At 40.4% G+C, this 19,701-nt stretch overlaps 1 protein-coding gene across 1 annotated transcript; it reads left to right on the forward strand.

Annotated features, from left to right (window-relative positions):
- Nucleotides 1-405: 405 nt before the first annotated feature.
- Nucleotides 406-18,721, forward strand: senp7 (SUMO specific peptidase 7). Its single transcript, XM_053440089.1, has 23 exons — nucleotides 406-566; nucleotides 2,010-2,098; nucleotides 2,687-2,752; nucleotides 2,865-2,980; nucleotides 4,249-4,500; nucleotides 7,079-7,203; nucleotides 7,624-7,739; nucleotides 8,439-8,760; nucleotides 8,981-9,120; nucleotides 10,705-10,836; nucleotides 10,932-10,965; nucleotides 11,914-12,141; nucleotides 12,506-12,951; nucleotides 13,214-13,341; nucleotides 13,826-13,942; nucleotides 14,048-14,164; nucleotides 14,778-14,873; nucleotides 14,961-15,163; nucleotides 15,306-15,352; nucleotides 15,478-15,521; nucleotides 16,753-16,821; nucleotides 16,905-17,055; nucleotides 17,156-18,721. The coding sequence occupies exons 2-23, from the start codon at nucleotides 2,042-2,044 to the stop codon at nucleotides 17,291-17,293; spliced, it is 3,144 nt and encodes a 1,047-aa protein (XP_053296064.1). The 5' UTR covers nucleotides 406-566; nucleotides 2,010-2,041; the 3' UTR covers nucleotides 17,294-18,721.
- The last annotated feature ends 980 nt before the right edge of the window (nucleotides 18,722-19,701 follow it).

Raw genomic sequence — 19,701 nt, forward strand, 5'->3', positions numbered from 1 at the left:
TTGAACAAGTTCCTCTAAATTATAATGTTAACAACCAAAAGACAATTCTACAGTTTTCTAGGCTAGAGAAAGTCAACTTTAAACCTAAATCCAACGTTACTTTACGTAGTTAGTAAATATAAGATAACCTTAAACGTCTACCTTAGTTTGAGCGGTTTATGAGTTGATGTTGGCACGGGCGGAATTATCTCATTTTAGAGAGCTTGTTTCTGGACGAACACGACGCGGGTGTTGCACGTAGTCGGCACTTGCTGTTCCGGGGTTTTACAACACAAATCTATAAATAATAGAATAATAAATCATAATAGTAATAAATAAGGTTTTCGAACCGCAGTGGAAGTTTGTAGTGAGAGATTGAATGTTTGGTTTGCAAAAAAGCCGCCGTTAACACTGGGGTTGTTTTTCTCGAGTATTTCCGGCGGCCACCGGATGTTGCCAAGGAATATTGAGACGCTTGTTGAGATCAGCCCATAATCGGTAAGGTGGAGGTTAATGAAGACGCTCGTTACGATTTAACTGCATTTCACGATATCGGCTGGAAAAACAACGTGAAGCCCCGACATATGGTGAGTGGTAGCTCTCATAGGTTGTCGCTAACACAACAGATCAGGTAGCACCACCATTGTTAGCGGTGTTGACACAAACTAGCCCTTCTGCTGCAGTAAGTCTTTGTGGGGTTACCTGCTGTGCTTCGTCTTGCATGTTGTGTTGTGACTTACTGTTGTGCATTGAATCTGTCTGAATATTCTCCCTAAAAAAGGGGAAAAGTAAACATAAACAAATAAATAAATTGAGATGGGGACCACTTAACGAGCACTTGTAATGAACACTTCCAGAACACGGGATGAGTTGTGACAGTGGCTAAGGAATCACTTTGAAAAGGGGGATCTGAGTGTTACACCTTGCGTGTTTTAGGGCAACATAAACACCAGCCACATTAACAAAGGTAATGTGGTGTCCTCTAGTTCAGGAAACGCCTGGTGAACTACTCGATCGTCCTTTTAGATCTAGTTTCCATTGTCTGATTGGTGTCCAAACATAGAGCGTAGTTTCATGTGGTCTGATCTCACCGTGGTGGCAGATGCAACCCAGAAAATGCTTGTTCTTACTACTATACATAAGTACTGTGCAAACGTTTGAGACACATAAAGTGGAGAAGCTTTCAAATACGTTGAAACTAACTGTTTTTATTCATCAAATCATACAAAGTGCTGCAAATAGAAAGACTTCTAATCAACAACTATAAAAGAGCACATTACGCTTGCACAAAGTCTTTCTAAGTACTTGCTTATAGGGTTTTCCAGGCATCTTGTAATGGTTCCTCATTTTTCTGTTGTCCCTCAAGGTAGTCCTTTATTTTAGGTTGTTGTCATGCTGCAAAACAAACGTGGCACAGATCAGATGCCCCCTCCCCCTTCCTCCCTACTGCAGGCAATGCATGATTGATAATAATTAATACATCATACTGTTTTAGATTGAAAAATGGATTGATTTCCTCTTTGAGTCTTTAACCATCGAGCAAAGTCTAGCTCAGTGTCACTCCGACAATTTAACTCAGTGATTTGATCCTCCATGAAGAATTTTGTTATTTCTAGAAACTCAATAGACAGCCTGCATGTTGCCACCCAGTTCTGTACTCACTGGTTTCCATCTCATGCGAGTCAGATTCTTTGTTTTTAGAGATCTGTCAGTAACAGACACTGCCTGTCAGTTAAGTTTTTTCACTGAAATGCTCAACAGAACGACACTTAATCAGCTATTGTTATGATTATTGATTCATCACCAAATAAAGTTGGTAGTTTTTCAAGCAAAAATAGTAAAAGAATGCAAAAGTTGAATGGAGTCTTCCTCTCACATGTTCTCTGAATCCATGTTGGTTGGAATGTCTCGATTGTGCCACCTATCACCTATTACTACCTACTGAAATGTTATTACTGTTGTACCACTCTGTCATACAACATTTGGCTTGGTGCAGAGACAACATGTTTAATTCTTTGTGTTTCTCGCAGTGTTCTTGCTGGGCCATACCACGCAGTGGACCATGATGGATCGAAGAAGAGCTTTGACTATTCCATTTAGTGTTGAAAAGGATAACTTGGTATTTGTGACTCACATTTCTCTCTGACATATCCAGTTTTATGGCATGCATGGCACTAGTGGGCTTTTTGTGTGCTGCATAAATGGCTTCTAATTTGTTAAGATAATGTGGTCTTGCTTGCTTTATAGCTGCCTTCATAAATCCCCATGCAGAGAAATTAGACGTACAATTGTCACAAATGTGCATAACATGATCTACAAATGATTTTTCACTAATGCATGTTCTAATCTACACAGAAGCACCAAGCGATTTGAACACATATAGAGCAATTTTACAAATTCGGTTTGGTATTAGAATTGCCAACTTTAATTTGCATCAATTGTTGATAAAATATTTGTCTTATGATCTCAAATTATGCGACCTTTATTTCAAATATAGCTGCTATATGCATGGTGTCAATACCAGCTTGGCTAGCCCGCTTCATGCACATGCTTGCTTAACATGATAAATGGGTTAGGGTTAACATAATAGATTAAAAATAGCAATTCCTGCACATTTGCACTGGCTGTGGTTGAAACAGTTTTGACAAATACATTAGTTCGTTTCGTACATTTTGTGCATGATAACTAACCAGTTTGTGAATTTTAGATGGAAAGCCCACTAAAAATATCCAAGATCTGTCTTTCATCGCAGTGTGGGACGTTAGACAGACAGGTACAGCAAAATGTTTTGTTCTGTGTCCGATCATATTAACAAATGTTACATTAATAATGTCCCTATCCTGGATTCTTAGTCGGGCTCACAAAGTTTACTTTCCTTTCAACAGGTTTCCTGGACAGCATTTGCAGGAAGTAAACTTAGACATCATGATTCAGAGCATAAAAATGGATCCAGGCTGTTGGATCACAACACTGCAACTATGGTGACTCTACAAATGGCCACGTAAGTGATTGCTTACGCTTGAGCTTTGAGATAGAGGTTATTCTAGACTATTGATTGCAGACAAAACTACCTGTTTATCTGTCCATTAGCTGAAACTAAACAAATGTGTTGTTGTTCACAGTAAACTGGGCTGTGACTTCAATCAGAGATTTGTCCTTTGTAATATACTGCAGTTTCCTAAACTTTCACAAGATGGGGTGCTCCCCCTGAAGATCAGGAAAAATAATTTCTTCAATTATCCCTGTTAGATCACATGACTGAGTATAGAAGTGTGTCATCTTCTTAAGTTCGCTCTTACTCTGACATGTGTCCCCTCAAGATTTTCTTTTCTCTGAAGGGAAACCTAAAACCCCCATTGCTTTATCTTTTAAGATCATCTGGTACGTCCTGTGCATATGTATGCATTATTGATTTTCTACACAGCATACGTTTCTTATGATAACATAAAAGACCTTTAGTAATGTTCATTGGAGAGTTAGGAGAAATCCTGTCGCTTTGTTGTCCCAGTCGGAAAAAAAACCCAGTCCTCGTTAGGCAGTTTCTGCTTTTGCTTTGCACAGTCCCGGTGTAACAGGCCATAGTATACCCCCAGTCCAGACTATACCTGGGTTAAAAGGGCCTAGGCTAGATTATTCCCCGGGTATATTATGGCCTATCAGTAGTGTTGAGTGATACACACAAGAATTACTTAATTTTTCAACATTTTATTTGAGATTCAGGTAAGTTAAGTGAGAAAGCTAACTGACGTAAATCTTAAAACGTAGAATTTTATTACTTAAACCAGAAAAACTGAAAAAATATTAGACTTCCACAAAGATAGAAGGGGCGCAAAAAAACTCTGCTCAGCAAACCTCCTGCTTGGAGGGGTATAGTCTGGCCTAGGCTATTTTACACCCCCGGGTATAGTTTGACTTAGGACAGTTTATCCCCGGAGTATACTCTGGCCTTTGGTAGGGGCGGGGGTTAATTTGGCCTGTTACACCGGGACAGGGAATACAGCAAGTATTACCCACCTTGCCATTTATTTATGTGGCAAACACTGTATTTCTTAAATGAAACAAGCTCTCTGAATGAAGGCCAAGCTTATCTTGACTGCACACGTGGCTTATCTACAGTAGTTAACCCCTCCCTGTTGATCAGCTGTAAGACACAAACTTAGGCCCGCAATGGTAAGACAGAATACCCCGATTGGCCAACATGTTGCAGAGAAGACATAGTCGCTGGTTTAGGATGGCTGTGAATAAATGTTTTTCTATTTCGTCCTGCAGGAGGAAACCCTGTCTCGTCCTGACAGATGTCTTAAAGACAGATCTGGGCAAGACTTATATGGAAAAAATTAAACCGAGTCATACCCCAGGAAATGGAGGACAAATGTCAAGTACGTCCAAGGAGAGAGATCGGTGTAAAGAAGATCCTGGGGTCTGCAGAGAACTGAGGACCATTCACGGAGAGGCCAAACATGACAAGAGAAATGGCATATGCTGTAAACGCAACCAGACGCCCAACTCCCCCTCTCAAAGGTACGAAGACACTGAGAAAGGAACAGTTTAAGTTGCATTTTTGTAGTCGTCCAATATTTGGTCTCTTTTTATGTCTTCGTCTCTGCCCACCATGAGGGAAATATGTGACTCTTTAGCAACTTTATACTCTACTGCACTGATGCTTCTTGTCTGCTGTTTGCTGCAAAATCATTGGTGAACAGTGAGTGGTTACATTTGGAAATTGATTCAGATTTTGAAATTTTAAAGCCTTTGAATTTCTAGCACTGAATTTTTACACTGAATTTATGCATTTAAATTTTTTACGCAGCGGTGTTCCAGTTTAACTGGAGATCATGGCAATTGTTGTCTATATTCCAGATGTTGCTGGTCGGTTGCAAACTCGGTCCCAGATTCGTCATTTTCACAAAGCGCCTGTGTGTGAAGTGCGGTGATACACTGAAGGTCTCGTTGAGATATCTAACACAAAACCGATCATGTGTTAATATAATATATCGGTATCAACTTCACGTTTAGACAACAATATAAATCATATGAGTAAAACGCTCCCAAAACTCCACGAGCTTCGCCTGAATGAAGCTGTTTTGATTCTGCCAGCTGTATAACACCTGATGTTGTTTAAGGAAACACCCATGTCACCTGGGGAAAGTCCAAACACAGAATAAACGCTGCAGACTTAATACAAGGCTTCACAAACTGATGCACCTCTTCCAAGGAGACAAAGGGAGTTATGAAGAATACACACGCGTGGCCAGCTCTGCGCAAAGAGATTTCGTTTGATGCTGGTGATCATTACAATGCAGACACACCAAACACGTGTCATATGAAAACATCACTAACATCAACAAGGTGGATGCTTGTGAGGTGTTTTTGTGGGTAAAGTTGGTTAAGGTGCTTTTATTGGATGTGTTAAGCTTCATGTGTCCTCCTTCCTGCCACTGCTGGTGAAAGTCGGCAGACGTGATTTTAAAAGATGTGCTCGAAATTTTCTCGAAGATGACGTTCTGTCATCTGAGATTGAAAACAACACAAACGATCATCAGAAAACGTTGTTTGTTTTTCGTAGTTTCTGTAAATTCAAGTGTTGTTTATCTGAAGTGTGTCGAGTGTTTTGTCAACATGAAATGTGACGAGGCAAATCGGGAAAACTTACTTTACGTCATTGTCGAACAATGTGTTGTGTATTTCCTCATCTACAGCGGATTAGTCGCAGGATACTTATCTACTTATGATTGCAATACCATGTTCAGTGTAGAAGAGGAAATGATCTTCCACACTTTGATCCTTTGATGCACAAGCTATTCAAACCCCTTCTAATGCACAACAGTTAAAACAATGAGAAGAGATTCACTTCAGGGGGAGCTATAGATTTTTGTGGTGATGCCATGGCCCATAACTGTCTCTTCTGTTCTTCTCCTCCTGTTTTTTTTTTTTTTTGGAAGAAACATTGTTTAGATATGTCTCGGTGTGTTGTAGTTCTTTGTCAACAATACAGACATAACTACAAACAAGACCAAGACCAGACTGTGGAACTGATAGCTGATAGTCTACAAACCCCCTGGTCTGTAGTTATGGATTATTCTACTCGGCTACTTCACCTTATCCACAATTATTGGGAAGCATAAGTAATAACTCCTATATTCCTTCAAAGCTTAAAACTTAGGTTTCATTATAACTCAAATTTAACTTTTTTAAACCTGCAGTTACCACAGCCACAACACTAAAACAGTAAATGAGTTGTCTAATCATGGCACCCTATTTTTACACCTCATTTTTGTATTAAATTGTAAATTTTGAAGGCTCATGAAGCTCAGGGTAATTTACTGCCCTCTCTTTAGTATTATAGCTAAATGGCATCAAGTCTTATTTGGTTCCGGGGTGTCAAGTGGCTTTCAGTTCCACCTGTGGCTCCTGCACAGCACCCGTTTATTTATTTATTTGAGAGGGCCTACAGCATCTCTTCAATAATAGTAATAATAATAATAATACAATTGATGGACAAGTTCAGAAGACAAAGGGAGACCCACAGTCATAAACTCTTGACTATGAATAATAAGTCTGAAAATGGGCCCAACTTGCTTGTCGGCTTATTCAAATTATTTTAATTTCAGGCCGTCTCTTGTCTGACACATGATGCTGCGCTGATATTTGCTCAAGAACCAGACTAGACTACAAAAGTAGGGATAGTGTGGTAGGGGGTTGATGAATGATGAACAAAAGTAGCCACAATAGCAGGAGGAGATTTTCTTTATTAGGGTCATTTCGTCTGCTGGTTTTTTGTTCGTCTAAGCAGAAATGACATTTTAATGGTGTTTGGCTCGGCCAGCTGCATCCTTGGCTCTCCGGATTTTCCAGGCAGAAAAGTTGATTTTATTTGGAACAATATCTCACTGAAGGATTTCACAGCTCAAGGTTCTGGTTCAATAGGTTGTGCTTATGTTTTTTTTTATGGAATTTGTGTTTTATCTTGGATATCTTGTGATTAAGTACAGTCTTTGTATATAAAGGACCTGGGCATTACATTTCATACCACTTAGGCTTTGTGAAAATGAGAATAATGTGTGCAGCAAAGTAAGAACATGGTGTTATTTTTCTTCAGGTCAAGACCCAGGAGAAGGTCCCAGAGTATTGATAACAAAGAGGACAGAGACAAAAACAAAGACGTCAAGGAGAGGATGATCGACAACAGCAACGGAGAAAGCTACAAATACGCTGAAGTCGTAGGTGAGGTAACCCATAGAGAATTAAGAACCCTGCTTATTTATGTGATGCTGACCACCACTTCACACGGTTATTCTGTCGGTGTTGATTTTACCCTTGAATCGATTATTGGTCCAGCTCCCTGGAAATCATCACCGTTCTCTTTTTCCACTCTCCCCTAACCTTGCTGATGGCGTTCTCTCAACTGTCCCTGAAGGCTCCTCCCAGTTGGAGAGGTGTATTGACTATCTTGACCTTGCCTCCAGACTGAACAAACAAATGCTGCATTTTTAAAGTTGTTAAAAACAAACACAACCAGATGTACAGAGTTCATAATTAAGCCACGTTTTTGTTACTCCGAGGAGAGAAAATGTCCCATGTCGTTGTCACATACATGTTTATTTCAGCATGAGTGGCTGATTATTGTTTCTCTGTCTGATGCAGATTGTGGGTTGTCGGTGAGCTGGGAGCCTGCTGAGAACATGAGAGATTGTTCTGAGTTTTCCCCAAAGATCAAGGAGAAGTGGACTGAACCGGAAAAAGAAGTTCAGCAAAGTGTGGTGGGTCCTGTAGACGAGGCTTTCCAACTCCGAACTCACCAAGAATAAAAACCAAACCAACCCCTTCCCACAGAAGGCAGTAAAGAAAGGCACCTGTCATGTAGACATAATACTACATTTTCAGTCAACCGCATGTTTTGAATGAGCCCATGTTTTGAATGAGCCCATGATTCAATTCCATAACACTCTCATACTGCACAAATTAACTTGATACACATGCATTGTTTTATGACCTATACTGCAGCCAGCCACCGGGTGGTGATCAAGACATTTTGGCTTCACTTTATGGCAGCTGCCATGTTGTCCTCCCTTATCTGCAGGATAAACTGTCCAATTCAAAGCTGTTCTACAAAGAACAGAAATGTAAATCAAAAAATATTTGTTCCCAACAAAACAGTGCAGATGAAAACAATACAAATAAGGTGGATATCTCTTTTTTGTCTTTAGACCAGAAAGGTTTTAGCAGCTTACAGTGTCTACACTTTTATTTTACAACACAGAACCTATTTTAAAACACTGTATTTTAAAGCCAGGAAGCCATTTATTTCACAGACATATTCTCAAAGATTTTATTTGAAATCTTCAGAGCTCTTGTACTTAAAAATATACAATGGTTCTTTATTCTGTGCTGTATCTGCATGACTTGTCTGGTGAATATACAACAAAAATGACACATCCCATTCTGTGCTGTCCCCACAGAAGAGAAAACTGAACGATTCAGTGTCCCTGCACAATGGCACAGTGAGACCTAAACGGCCCCGTGAGAGCGTGCTTCGTCTGACCGGAGAAGATGGAAGAGACAGAGTACCTGCCCGACCTGAAGTTTGTGTTGCAGAAAGTGAAGAAGATGGAGATTCTGAGAACGTGGACCGTACCATTGTACAGTTCACTGTGGGAGGGGATGATGGAAGAGAAGTTCTGGTCCCGATCATCACCCCTTATTTGGACGCCATCAACACCCAAAGAGATCGAGAGTCCAGCCAGGACAGCACAACCAAAACAAGCAGCCCTTCAGACCTAAGTGAGTCATGACAACTGATGTTAGATCCTCCTCTAAACCTGAACTTTTTATTGTTGACAAGCATCTTTTGTAAAGACTCTGTTAGTTTGTCTTTTACTTTATTTTGTACGTGTCGGTCCTTCATCTCATTAGTGGCTGCGGATTCCTCTTTTTAGAAATTTTAAAAGCCTGATTTCTAAGTAAAAATCACACTCATTCTGTCTTCATGCTTTTGTTTCAGTTGTGCTGTCCAGTGATGATGAGGAGAGCGACAATGTTCCTCCGCACCACAGACCACCGGTCACACTGGTCCCTATGGAAGATACAGTTAAACAGAAGGCTGTGATCAGACAAGATGATTGTGTCTTACAGGACATGCAGGTTGGCAGAATATGTCTCTTTGTTGTACATACGTTTATCCACGTCCACAAAAACCCTTTTCATGAAATATTCTGGAGAATACAGGTTTAGATTTTTATGTGCAGGTTGTAATTCTGTTGGAAACAGAATCTGCCCTTTTTATCACAAGTAGAAAAACGACCTTGCACAGGTTTCTAAACTGAGCTGAGTTAATGCTCAGATTAACATGACATCACAAAAGGGTTTATTGAGACATCATGCGGATGCCTGAGGTTTTACTTCACCACAGGGGATCCTGTTTACCACTCGCTAATTGACTGAAACAAATGAGAATGCTTTGCCTGTGTAACAGGCACTTAGATAATGTCAAGGTTAAACCAGACATGAGTCACGTAAGAGAAAGATCTTATAGATGGTGAATACAAAGAGTATAAATAATGAATATATAGAATATTGTAAAAGGAAAATCATTTTATTCTCAACAGAATCACTATTCTAGTTTAGTACTATGTTACTGTAAGTCAAATACTCCCCATATGCCCCACATTTCAGCCCCAGCTCAGTTTCAGTAATAAAAATATCTGTTTAAGAAGATACATGTGTTTGCAGGTGAAAGGGGTCAGAGGCCTTTGAGTGCAGTATATCAATACATTTAAACATCCCGACCCAATTTCGGAGCATTACATTTAAACATATACACTTCCCAGTGCAGATACAAGCTTCATTATATTTAAGCTGAGCTAGTTAAAGTTGTTTTAAAACAGAAATGTAAACCTAGCTTGAAACCTACTGATATTCTTCAAGACTTACAAATGGCACAAAACAATCAAATTATGATCCCACTTTTGTTTTTATCTGGGCATATTTGTGCAAGTTTAAGTTACAATCAAATTTGTGTCACCTTGACACCAAAAATAATCCTCACAGTATCTTCTTACACTGTAAGGACAAGCTCTGTTTTAAACTGCATGTTAAAACAATGTGTTTTTATTGTCAGATGTATGTCACATTCATAAGCACAGCAGGATCTCAGAAACGACACTGATGACTAAAGATCAGACAGATGGAGAAAAGATGATAGAAGAAGCTGCTGCTTGGAAAAACCACAAAAGTCTCTAGGATTTGACAAAGTGCTGCCAAAGAGTCCTCTTACTAATGATAAACCCTTGTAATGCTTCATTGCTAAAGGAAAATGTCGTCTGAAAAAGTGATTCAGTCTGTTTTACTGGTGCTAACATTCATATCCACATCTGCTGTAGTTGTGGCAACACTGTTTTTATGTTTTCAGGATAGGAAAAGTTGTTCTTGCTATAATGATGAAGTTCTGCGGTTATAACAAGAAATTCTTAAATGGGTTTGGTTGTCCGATGTTTTCATCACAAGATACTTGTGAAAAACAGCAGCAGCATTAGAATTCAACCGCAATGTTTTTCTGTGTGCCTCCACATGATGGCACCAGAGTTAGAAATGTAAAATTCCTACACATAGTTGTGAATGTCCTCTCAAACCATGGGGCTTGACTGTACTCCCAGGTTATGTCAGTCTGACTGTGATAAACTGTAATCTCACCATTTCAAACTGCTTGTGTGGCTTTGTGTATCATAGGTGCTGCGTGTAATTGACGACGAGCTTCCTGTTTCGGTGGCACGTTGTCCCATCGACCACTCCTGCATGAGCATAGCCTTCTCCACCCTACACTGTGGCGGCTACCGAGGGAAAGCAAATGGCAACTTCATGGTAGCCTGACCCAACAAATATATCCATTTTGCAGAATTCATATCATCCTTTCAGGACATGAAGTGCAAAATGTTTTTTTTTCTCTCCTTTCACAGATGGCAGACCATGGAATCATCATCCCTCTGAAAGGTAATGTGGGCATTACCTCAACACACAAGTACAATCACACTGTTTGTCAAGAAGCTGTGACCTGACTTTGACCTTTTTATCTGGATCGTATAAACCAAGGACCAGGAGGAACCCGTATCATCTTGTTTTGTTCATGCTGTCTGCACATCCTCCCCCAGCTTAGTGGTCTATTTCCGATAGTAAAGTGTGTGTGTGTGTGTGTGTGTGTGTGGGTTCTTGGATTAGACCCTCAAGGCCCTTGTGCACTTTCACCTCTGAGCCTGTGAAATCTCCCCTTCTCCGAACTAAGGTGCTCCATGTGTGCAAGAACAATTCAAGACTGAACAATGTTGAAAACTTTGGCCTCAACAACAATATTTTTTTGCAGTTATATTTTTATTTTAACCTACACTTATCAGCTCTATGGATTGCTATGTCTGTCAGTTGTTTGGTCAGTCCATCTCTTTGGGCCATCTCTAATGGATGGGTTACCATTAGGTTTTGTGCAGCTGTTCATGTTTCCAAAGGAGGAATTTTAATGACTTTACCTAAAACACAAACACTATGTTGACATGGATGGATTGCTGTTAGGTTTCCTACAGATATTCCAGATCACCAGGGGATAAATCCTAATAACTGTAATTTGTCAACATTTCTTCCAGCAACTTTTACTAACATAAGTTGATTGTCATCAAACTTTGGGACATTCATAGTCCCCAGAGAAGGATTTATAATGAATTTAATTATCGACACATCTGAAGTGGGACCACTGGACAGAGAGAAGCATAGATCTGCTGGAAACAGGTCGGATTTTGTTTGGTGGCAAGAGGTTGTTAGAATACTTTTACTGCCGGTTAGAGGAGCATGCGAGTTGTTTTGAGTATGTTTAATATAAAGATGTAACAGTGTTGATCATTGGGTACCAACTCTGCGAGCTCTTAAGCTAACCTGCTCTCCACCTCTCCTCAGACCCTAATGAACAGGTGGAGCTGATGTTAACGTTTGAGCGCAAAGCTCTGAGGAGGTACAGTGTCTGGGAGGAGCAGGAGATGGAGATGCGTGAGCTTCACTTTAACGGTGACGAGAATCCCCTCCCTGCTGCCGTCCTCGTGCTTTGTGTGTCAGACACCGCTGCAGCTGAGATGCAGCCCACCCTCAGCAAGCTGTCCGTCAAACAGGATGGAAACACTAACACTGGTGAGTTTGCAGGAGCACCACATATTTGTGAATGTCACATTCTAATTTGCCTTTAGATTTTGTGTAAAGCAGTATGTTACTGATTGACAGTTTTAACAGTGTTAAAAACAAGGCTTATATTCTCATCCCAGTCAAGTCAAAGCTAATGTCTATAAATAGGTTCTGCCTGAGTATAAGCAGAGTCTGTCTGGGGGGGGGGGGAAGATTTCGGGCCCCAAAGCGTCTAGTTAACGTTTCTAGTTTGACCAATCACGACTGAGCAAGTTAAAGTTTACAAATGTCTCTCCTGATAGTTCTGAAAAGATTTTCAGTATTGTTTGATCTGTAACCTTTTCCTCATGTAAATCTTTTTTTATTTTAATAGGCACAGCCAGCCCCTTCATCCTGCTGACTCTGAGACACCCTCTAGAAGGAATGGAGGGCGCTTTGCTACGCTCCCTCCTGGACATCGACTGTTTGAACAGTCTGACACATAAACATTCTCTGGGATCCCTCGGCTCAGACAGATTCACTGTTTGGGAAGAGATCCAGACTCCTGTCCTTTGTCTTGATGAAAGCATTGAACTGATCAGAAAAATTGGACTCGACTCACACCTGCTGTGTCTGCTGGGCCTCGAGAGCCCCGACCCTGAACTTGACGCACACAGTTCACACTCTGACAGAGAGGAAAACAACATGCTGCAGATCTGTCCGGAGGTTGAGCTGCAAAAAGAGACGCCCCCGGAGCCGGAGAGGACATCAGAGGAAGACAGAGGGACAGAAGCCAAACCTGAGGAGGATCAGAAAGAAGAGGATGAACGTCCGTCTGAGGTAAATGGTCAACATATATTGACCCCTGGAAAGAAGCAATGTATGCCTCAGTGTTTTTCCTTGCAGTATTAAAAGTTCTGAAAGAATAAGACATAGAGCAAAACAATAAGCTTAGCAGAAATATTTTCCCTTCTGTTCATCATTTTTCTGATGATCTGATTCATTTTGTGTCCCCTGCGGAATCACTGGACGATGTGATCTGCCAATGGTAAATAGTTTCAAGGTGTAATTTGCTCTCATGATCACAATTTTCTTCCCACAGAAGAAAAAGGAGGGACCCACCCCTGTATACACACTGTGCCATCGTCGCAGCAAAGGATCGTACACCGTGTCCCACTGTAAACCAGACTCCAGCTGGATTAAATATAAACACAGGGGTCTCCCCAGCAGGCAAGTTACCTACGTAGTCTCATGTGCGGCTTCTCGTGCAGGAAGGTCGAGCAGCGGTTGGCATCTGGCTCCCAAATGAGGAACGTTTCTGCCACAAGAATTCTCTCCTGGGAATAAGAAAGAAACGGATTTAGGGATTCATTGATCCACAACCAATGCACCAGTTTTTGACTTTAGGTATTTGCTGATGCAGAATTTCAGTACGATACCAGCTCAGGGGTTTCTAGGAAATCTTGAATTTAAGACCTTAATGGAGAAACATTTCTTAATTTTCTGTATTCTCTAATTCTAATTTGACAAATAATATTGGTTAAAACATTGTAACTATCACAGTCTACTTACCGCTTCAGGTCATATTAAAATCTATCCTCTCATGTCATTGACAGCTCCTACTTAACCTTATCCTAATGGTTCTGTTACTGATATGACCTGTTGTCTACTGTAATTTGAAGTTAAATCATTCTTCTTTCTTTCCTCCCTTTAGGTTAATCCAGTTTCCTCCTCCTCCACTAAAAGGAGGAATAACTGTTACAATGGAAGACCTGCAGTGCTTGGACAGCGGGCAGTTCCTCAACGATGTCATCATCGATTTTTACCTCAAGTGAGAAGCACGTTTTTAAACTGACAGCTTTGGGTTCCTCTTGAGATTTGTGGAGATGAAACCTCATTCCTTGAAACAATCGTGTTTATGTGTTCCTTGAAACAGATACCTCCTCCATAATGCCTCCGCTGCTGTGGCTGAGCGCTCCCACATCTTCAGCAGCTTCTTCTTCAAGCAGCTGACGCGGAGGGACAACGCCAGCGAAGGCGCCACCAGTGACACGTAAGTAGTGCAGGCAATGTTGTCGCCGTCTCCTGCCTGATCGGCTTTGATATATCACCTCAAGTCACTTCCAGGCGTCAGGCATCACATCCTTGAGATTATAACTCAATCGAGCACTGACAGAGTTTAGCTGTAAGCAGCACAGGAAGTGACTGACTGACAGATGTTTACCCCTCAAGGTTTAATCAAGCTGAATGTGCTGATGCTGAGACCTACTCACCTCGACCCGACTTGACTCCGCTTCGTATTTCTTTGGCCTTCTGTCTTTGTACTTATAATTCAATAATCTTGAATCAACACAACTATCATAGGATTTCATCAAAGCAGTTTAATTTGCCCTATAAATTAATATTTTGGAAGGACAATCAAACATAAAATACTTTATCCCTGTTTTACCACCAGTGCATCATGCTAGCATACCTTGTGCTCTTGTAGCTTAAAAGGTGCACTATGATAAATACTTAAAAGATAAGTTCATTTTATTAGGAGGTCCAAGTCTATAAAGGAGCAACATAACATTTCAACTTCAGAGAAGAGGAGGTGTTTCTGCGTGTTTGTCGCGACGTTGGAAACAGGTTTACAACTTGTGTCCCTATCTTTATCTTTGTGTTAGCTGTCAGAGGCAGAGGCGGCACCAGCGGGTGAAGACGTGGACACGCCATGTGGACATCTTCAAAAAGGACTTCCTGTTTGTCCCTGTCAATCAAGAGTAAGTTAAACACATGAAGTGATGTGAGATTTGTTATTGTTGTTGAGATGTCATATTACGTCTAACATTGCTCTGTGATTTGCTCAGGGCTCATTGGTATTTAGTCGTCATTTGCTTTCATGGGCTGAATGAGCCTAAATTCGAGGCCTGGCCTGGTCCAGACTCAGAGAAAAGCCATGAGGAGACAGAAAAGCTGCAGGAACAGGACGAGGTTCAGAGATCGAAACGTCCAAATGACACAGAGACCCCACCTCAGGAAAACCCCAGTGACAACGTGGCACCTGAGACAGGTGGGTTTGGCTAAATGATTCATAGCTTCTCTGTGCAGTATCACTTTCTTTCACTTTTTGTGCATATTTTTCTTGCTTCTACGATGTTGCGATTAAATTGATGATTGAGTAACTGAAGGACTGGGTTGTTTTCTTATTTTAGAAAACTCTAAAGAGCAGCTTGCCAAGGACCCACCACCTGGTCCAGTGGTAAGACACAACTGTTTTGTGCTCACAATTAATGAAAAATGTTTCTCTTTTTCTCTGGCAGACAATTTCTTATTTAACAACTGTTTGTCCAGATCTGCTCTGTCTAACTATGCCTTTGTTTTCAGAGGTGCACGGAGAAAACTTTCCAGAAAAGGGTCGTTTGCAAGAGGTGAGTGGGTTGGCAGAGTTTTATTATAAGCTGCAACTGTGGCCATCTGGTATTGAGAGCTGTTCTTGATTATAACACGAATCCTCCAGGATTATGTGTTCATGTTTGCATGATTTTTAGAAAGCACAGATAAGTTGATCATCAGTAACAATACAATTGGTGAAATGTCTATGAAGTTCATATTTTGATGACTTATCCATACTGTGTAGAATCATTTGACCCAGAAATTCTGGCTACAGTGAAGTAACACAATGCTCAAAAGGGAATATCTATCAACACTTAAATGCTCCAAACCATCATATTTAATGGGAACCAGGTTTGAGGAAATATTCCAATGTTTTTAGCGTAGTCGTATATTTACGAGTCACAGTTCTCAATAAAGTATGAAAGGAAAACTAAAGCAGAAAACTCCAGGGCCAGTGGACACACCTACACACCATATGAACTGATTACAAAACACACACTTCTGTACAAACATGGTCTGATATGGTGAATTTGAATTACCTTTGACAAGGAGGTTTTGTTTTCAGCCATTTCTATTTGTTGGATTGTTTGTTTGTAAGCAAGATTATGCAAAAACTACCACATAGATTTCCAGAAATACATGGTGTTAGGGTGTGATATGGTTCAGGGAGGAGCTCATAACATGTTGGTGTAGATGTGAATCAGGGGGCAGATTCAGGATTGTTGTTTGATTGTTTTTTCCCCCAGCATTTTTGTTTATTTCTCAGAGTATGATTCATGGATCTTGATGAAAAAAATCGTGTGTGCAATTTTTTATAAATTCAAATAACAATCAGGATCTTGTCAATTAAGATTTAGTTCATAAGGGGACTGTTGGACCTTGGTGGAGGCATGTGCTCTGCTCTTCTAGTTTTACATATCGGATTAAAGGCAAAACATGACATTTTGTATCATGTCTCGACCCCTGAGATTGAATTTCATACTTGATATTTATCATCGGTAAATTGCCCCTTGTGTTAAAAAGATAAAAAATTGGATTTAAACTTAGCATACAGCTAAATTAGAGGATTGTGGTTACTATGGTCTCTTGTTTAGACAATTTGACTCTCTCTCTCTTTTTGAGCTCTTTACTGTTATGTGTATACCAAAGATCTGTGTTAGCCCCTTTTCAATGTTGTTGGCTTCTAGTAGTATCCAATAGCCCTCAATAACGCATGCATGTGGAATGTGGAGCAAAGCATTAAATGACAGATTTTCCTCTCTGCAGGCCGTGCATCCTCGTCATGGATTCCCTCAAACTTTCTCTTCACGAGCGAGTCTACAAACTCTTACGGGAGTAAGTGTGACAGCTTATATCCGCCTGTCTGTAGCTGTGTTTATTGTACTTGTGTATTTTAAGATGATATACATCTCTCTCAGGTACTTGCAGTCAGAGTGGGAGGTCCGTCGTGGCTCATCGAGGGAATTTAGCCCTGATCACATGAAAAGTTCACACTGTCAAGTTCCCCGTCAAGACAACAGCAGTGACTGTGGCCTTTACCTGCTGCAATATGTCGAGAGCTTCTTGAAGGTAAAGAGTCGTCCGTGTTTTCTGAGGCTCACGTAGTCTGACATAGAATTCTAAGTTATTTCAAGACGTGTTCACTTTGAGAAACTTCTTCTGCTCGTAGGACCCGGTGGTTCACTTCGATCTCCCCCTACGCCTAGAGCGATGGTTCCCTCGACAGCAGGTGCGGCGGAAACGAGACGAAATCAGAGACCTGGTACTTAACCTTTACAGATGGCAGAAGCTGGACAGTGACTTATAGACACAAGGAGCAGTTTGGCTGCTTGCTTCATCACATTCCCTGTAGCTATTACAAATCACTGCTCACACTGGGTAACGGACATTTCAGCGTGAACCGGAGATATTCCTTTTAGGTTCGATTTAGGCGTTGGACACATTAACGTGAACAACACTTTGACTATCTGTGGCTCCTGTGACTGAATATGAAGGCAGCAGTAAATTCAAAATAAACACGTAGCTGTCCATACAACCTGGAATACAAAGCCGGTAATATCCAGAAATGCAAATGTGTGTACACCTAGTGACCTTTTATTGATTGTTTTTATTCTGCAAGATATTCTATAAAAGGCATTATTTGTAATGGATGTTCTATATTTTCTTGTTTGTCATCAGAATTTTCTAATTTGTCATCTTAAACGCAGCCATAATACACGTTTCAGTTAAAATGTTTTCCCCACTGAAGTCTCAGGGACTTGAATCTGACCCATCACTCGCATCATTTTCCCTTTGTTGAACTCTGCCGCTCACTCTGTGCCTCACTTAGTCTCAGACAAGAGAACTGAGCATTCACTCATCTTGTCTTGTGTGTGTCTGAGTGTTTCCCACTCTGTGTTACAATTTGTGTTACAATCCATCAAAGGCCCTGCAACCACAGTGAGTTTCATGGTATCAGCTGAACTTACAGAAATACTCCAAACCAAGGAATTGATATATTAACACAACTAACACAATTTGACCAGTGTGCAGCAAGTGATTCATTAATTAATACATCAATGAATCTGATTACTACTGTGTTTTCTTAAGTGATGTTGTCCAAATTCCAGTAATCACACTTTACTAAAGCCCAAGGTAATGTCATCATGTTAGCTGTTGAGCCCTAAATCCAAAGGTATTGTTGTTATTGTCACTCAAACTAAAGGGAAGAAGAAACATTTAGCTGAAATTAGATTTTTTGTGATTTTTAGTTATTAACTAATGGATTAATCAAAAAATATAGAAAAATCGAAATGTTGTTGATCCTGTTGTGGATTTGGCTCCTTTTTTTGACCAAACTTAACGAGTGTAAGTAAATGGCTGCTATAAAGTAAACTACTAGCTACAGTATTTACTGTAGATGTTCTGTACATATGTGTTATGTTCATGCAAACTACCGTTTTTCATCCATAAAGCGTATAAGTGAACGAGTTCTTTTGATAAATTTCAGTTGAGGGGTGCGCACACACTGGCACATAACAATATTCTGTTAATGGTAAACACTGCTTGATTAAGATCTGCGATGACCCGAAAGTTTCAGTTCAACTCCTCTGTTCTCGACAGAGATAAGTTCCGTTCATCTTTCAGGTTTCTTATACAAAGTCCTTGATATGTCTTTTTTTAGATCTTAATCATGAATGTTCAGGAGCGGTTTCCAAAATATGTTTGGTTTCGATTCTGTATTAAAAGTTATAGAAAAAAAGTGTGGTGTGTTGATTTGTGGTGACATTGAACATCTAATTTACTGTAGATAGAGAGTGACAAGTGGATAATATTTCACAGTAGCCCTGAGGTCTTTTCCTTCTTGTTTCCAGAACAAGATGATCAGTGATTGGTTACTAAAACCCAGATTGAATAATAATGATATAATCAGCAAAATAAGATCCGCAAATAGGGAAATTGAAAATGAAATTAAAACAGGAAAAGCTTTCTGATCAAATGTTTGTTAAGAGGGGACTTGAAAGACGTCGCCTCGTGGCAGGTCAGGTTGTTCCGAAGCCTCAGGTGCTGAAGCCCTGTGCTCTGTGGTTTTCAACGGATGAAAGACCTCTGCACGAGGATCCTCTGATTTGTTCGCCCGTGGATCACAGCCGACATTTAGGCTAAAAACTTTTAGTAAATGACGCCGTTTCTTGTCAAAGTGGTCGCCATTTACTTCAATTGTATTGGATTTGGCTGCAACACTGTTTCTTTCCTGAAAGCCTTTAGTGGACCCGCCCCTCCATCTGCCAAGTGGTCAGTAGATAACGAGTGAATTTTCATTTTTGGGTGAACTATCCCTCTAAGTGAAGGGGTTGTTAAAAGGGTGGAACATTTTTTTGTTTTCAGAAAGAGTTAAGAAGTGCCTCAGAGGATGAATCTTGATGCTTTTGGTGAGTTTTAAAATGTTTTCCCCTAGTATGAGGTAAAAATTCCACTCTGACCAACACTGATCTAAAACCACTTATCATCACCTTCCACCTTTTGTAAAGGTTTTGCTGTCAATGACAGATTCTGAGGAACAAAACAACAATTTAAACTCATCTGTATGATGATGATGATGATGATGACGCCACCACCATTGTCTTTCACACTAAACCCTAAGTTTGTTAACCCTCATTACTCTCTTCCTTCTATTCTGTCTCTTCACGTTTGCACCACAGCGACTTAAAGATTAGAACAGGCTGATTTCCCTTT

The sequence above is a fragment of the Pleuronectes platessa genome, chromosome 14 (genome assembly GCF_947347685.1).
Source record: "Pleuronectes platessa chromosome 14, fPlePla1.1, whole genome shotgun sequence".
Classification (NCBI taxonomy): domain Eukaryota; kingdom Metazoa; phylum Chordata; class Actinopteri; order Pleuronectiformes; family Pleuronectidae; genus Pleuronectes; species Pleuronectes platessa.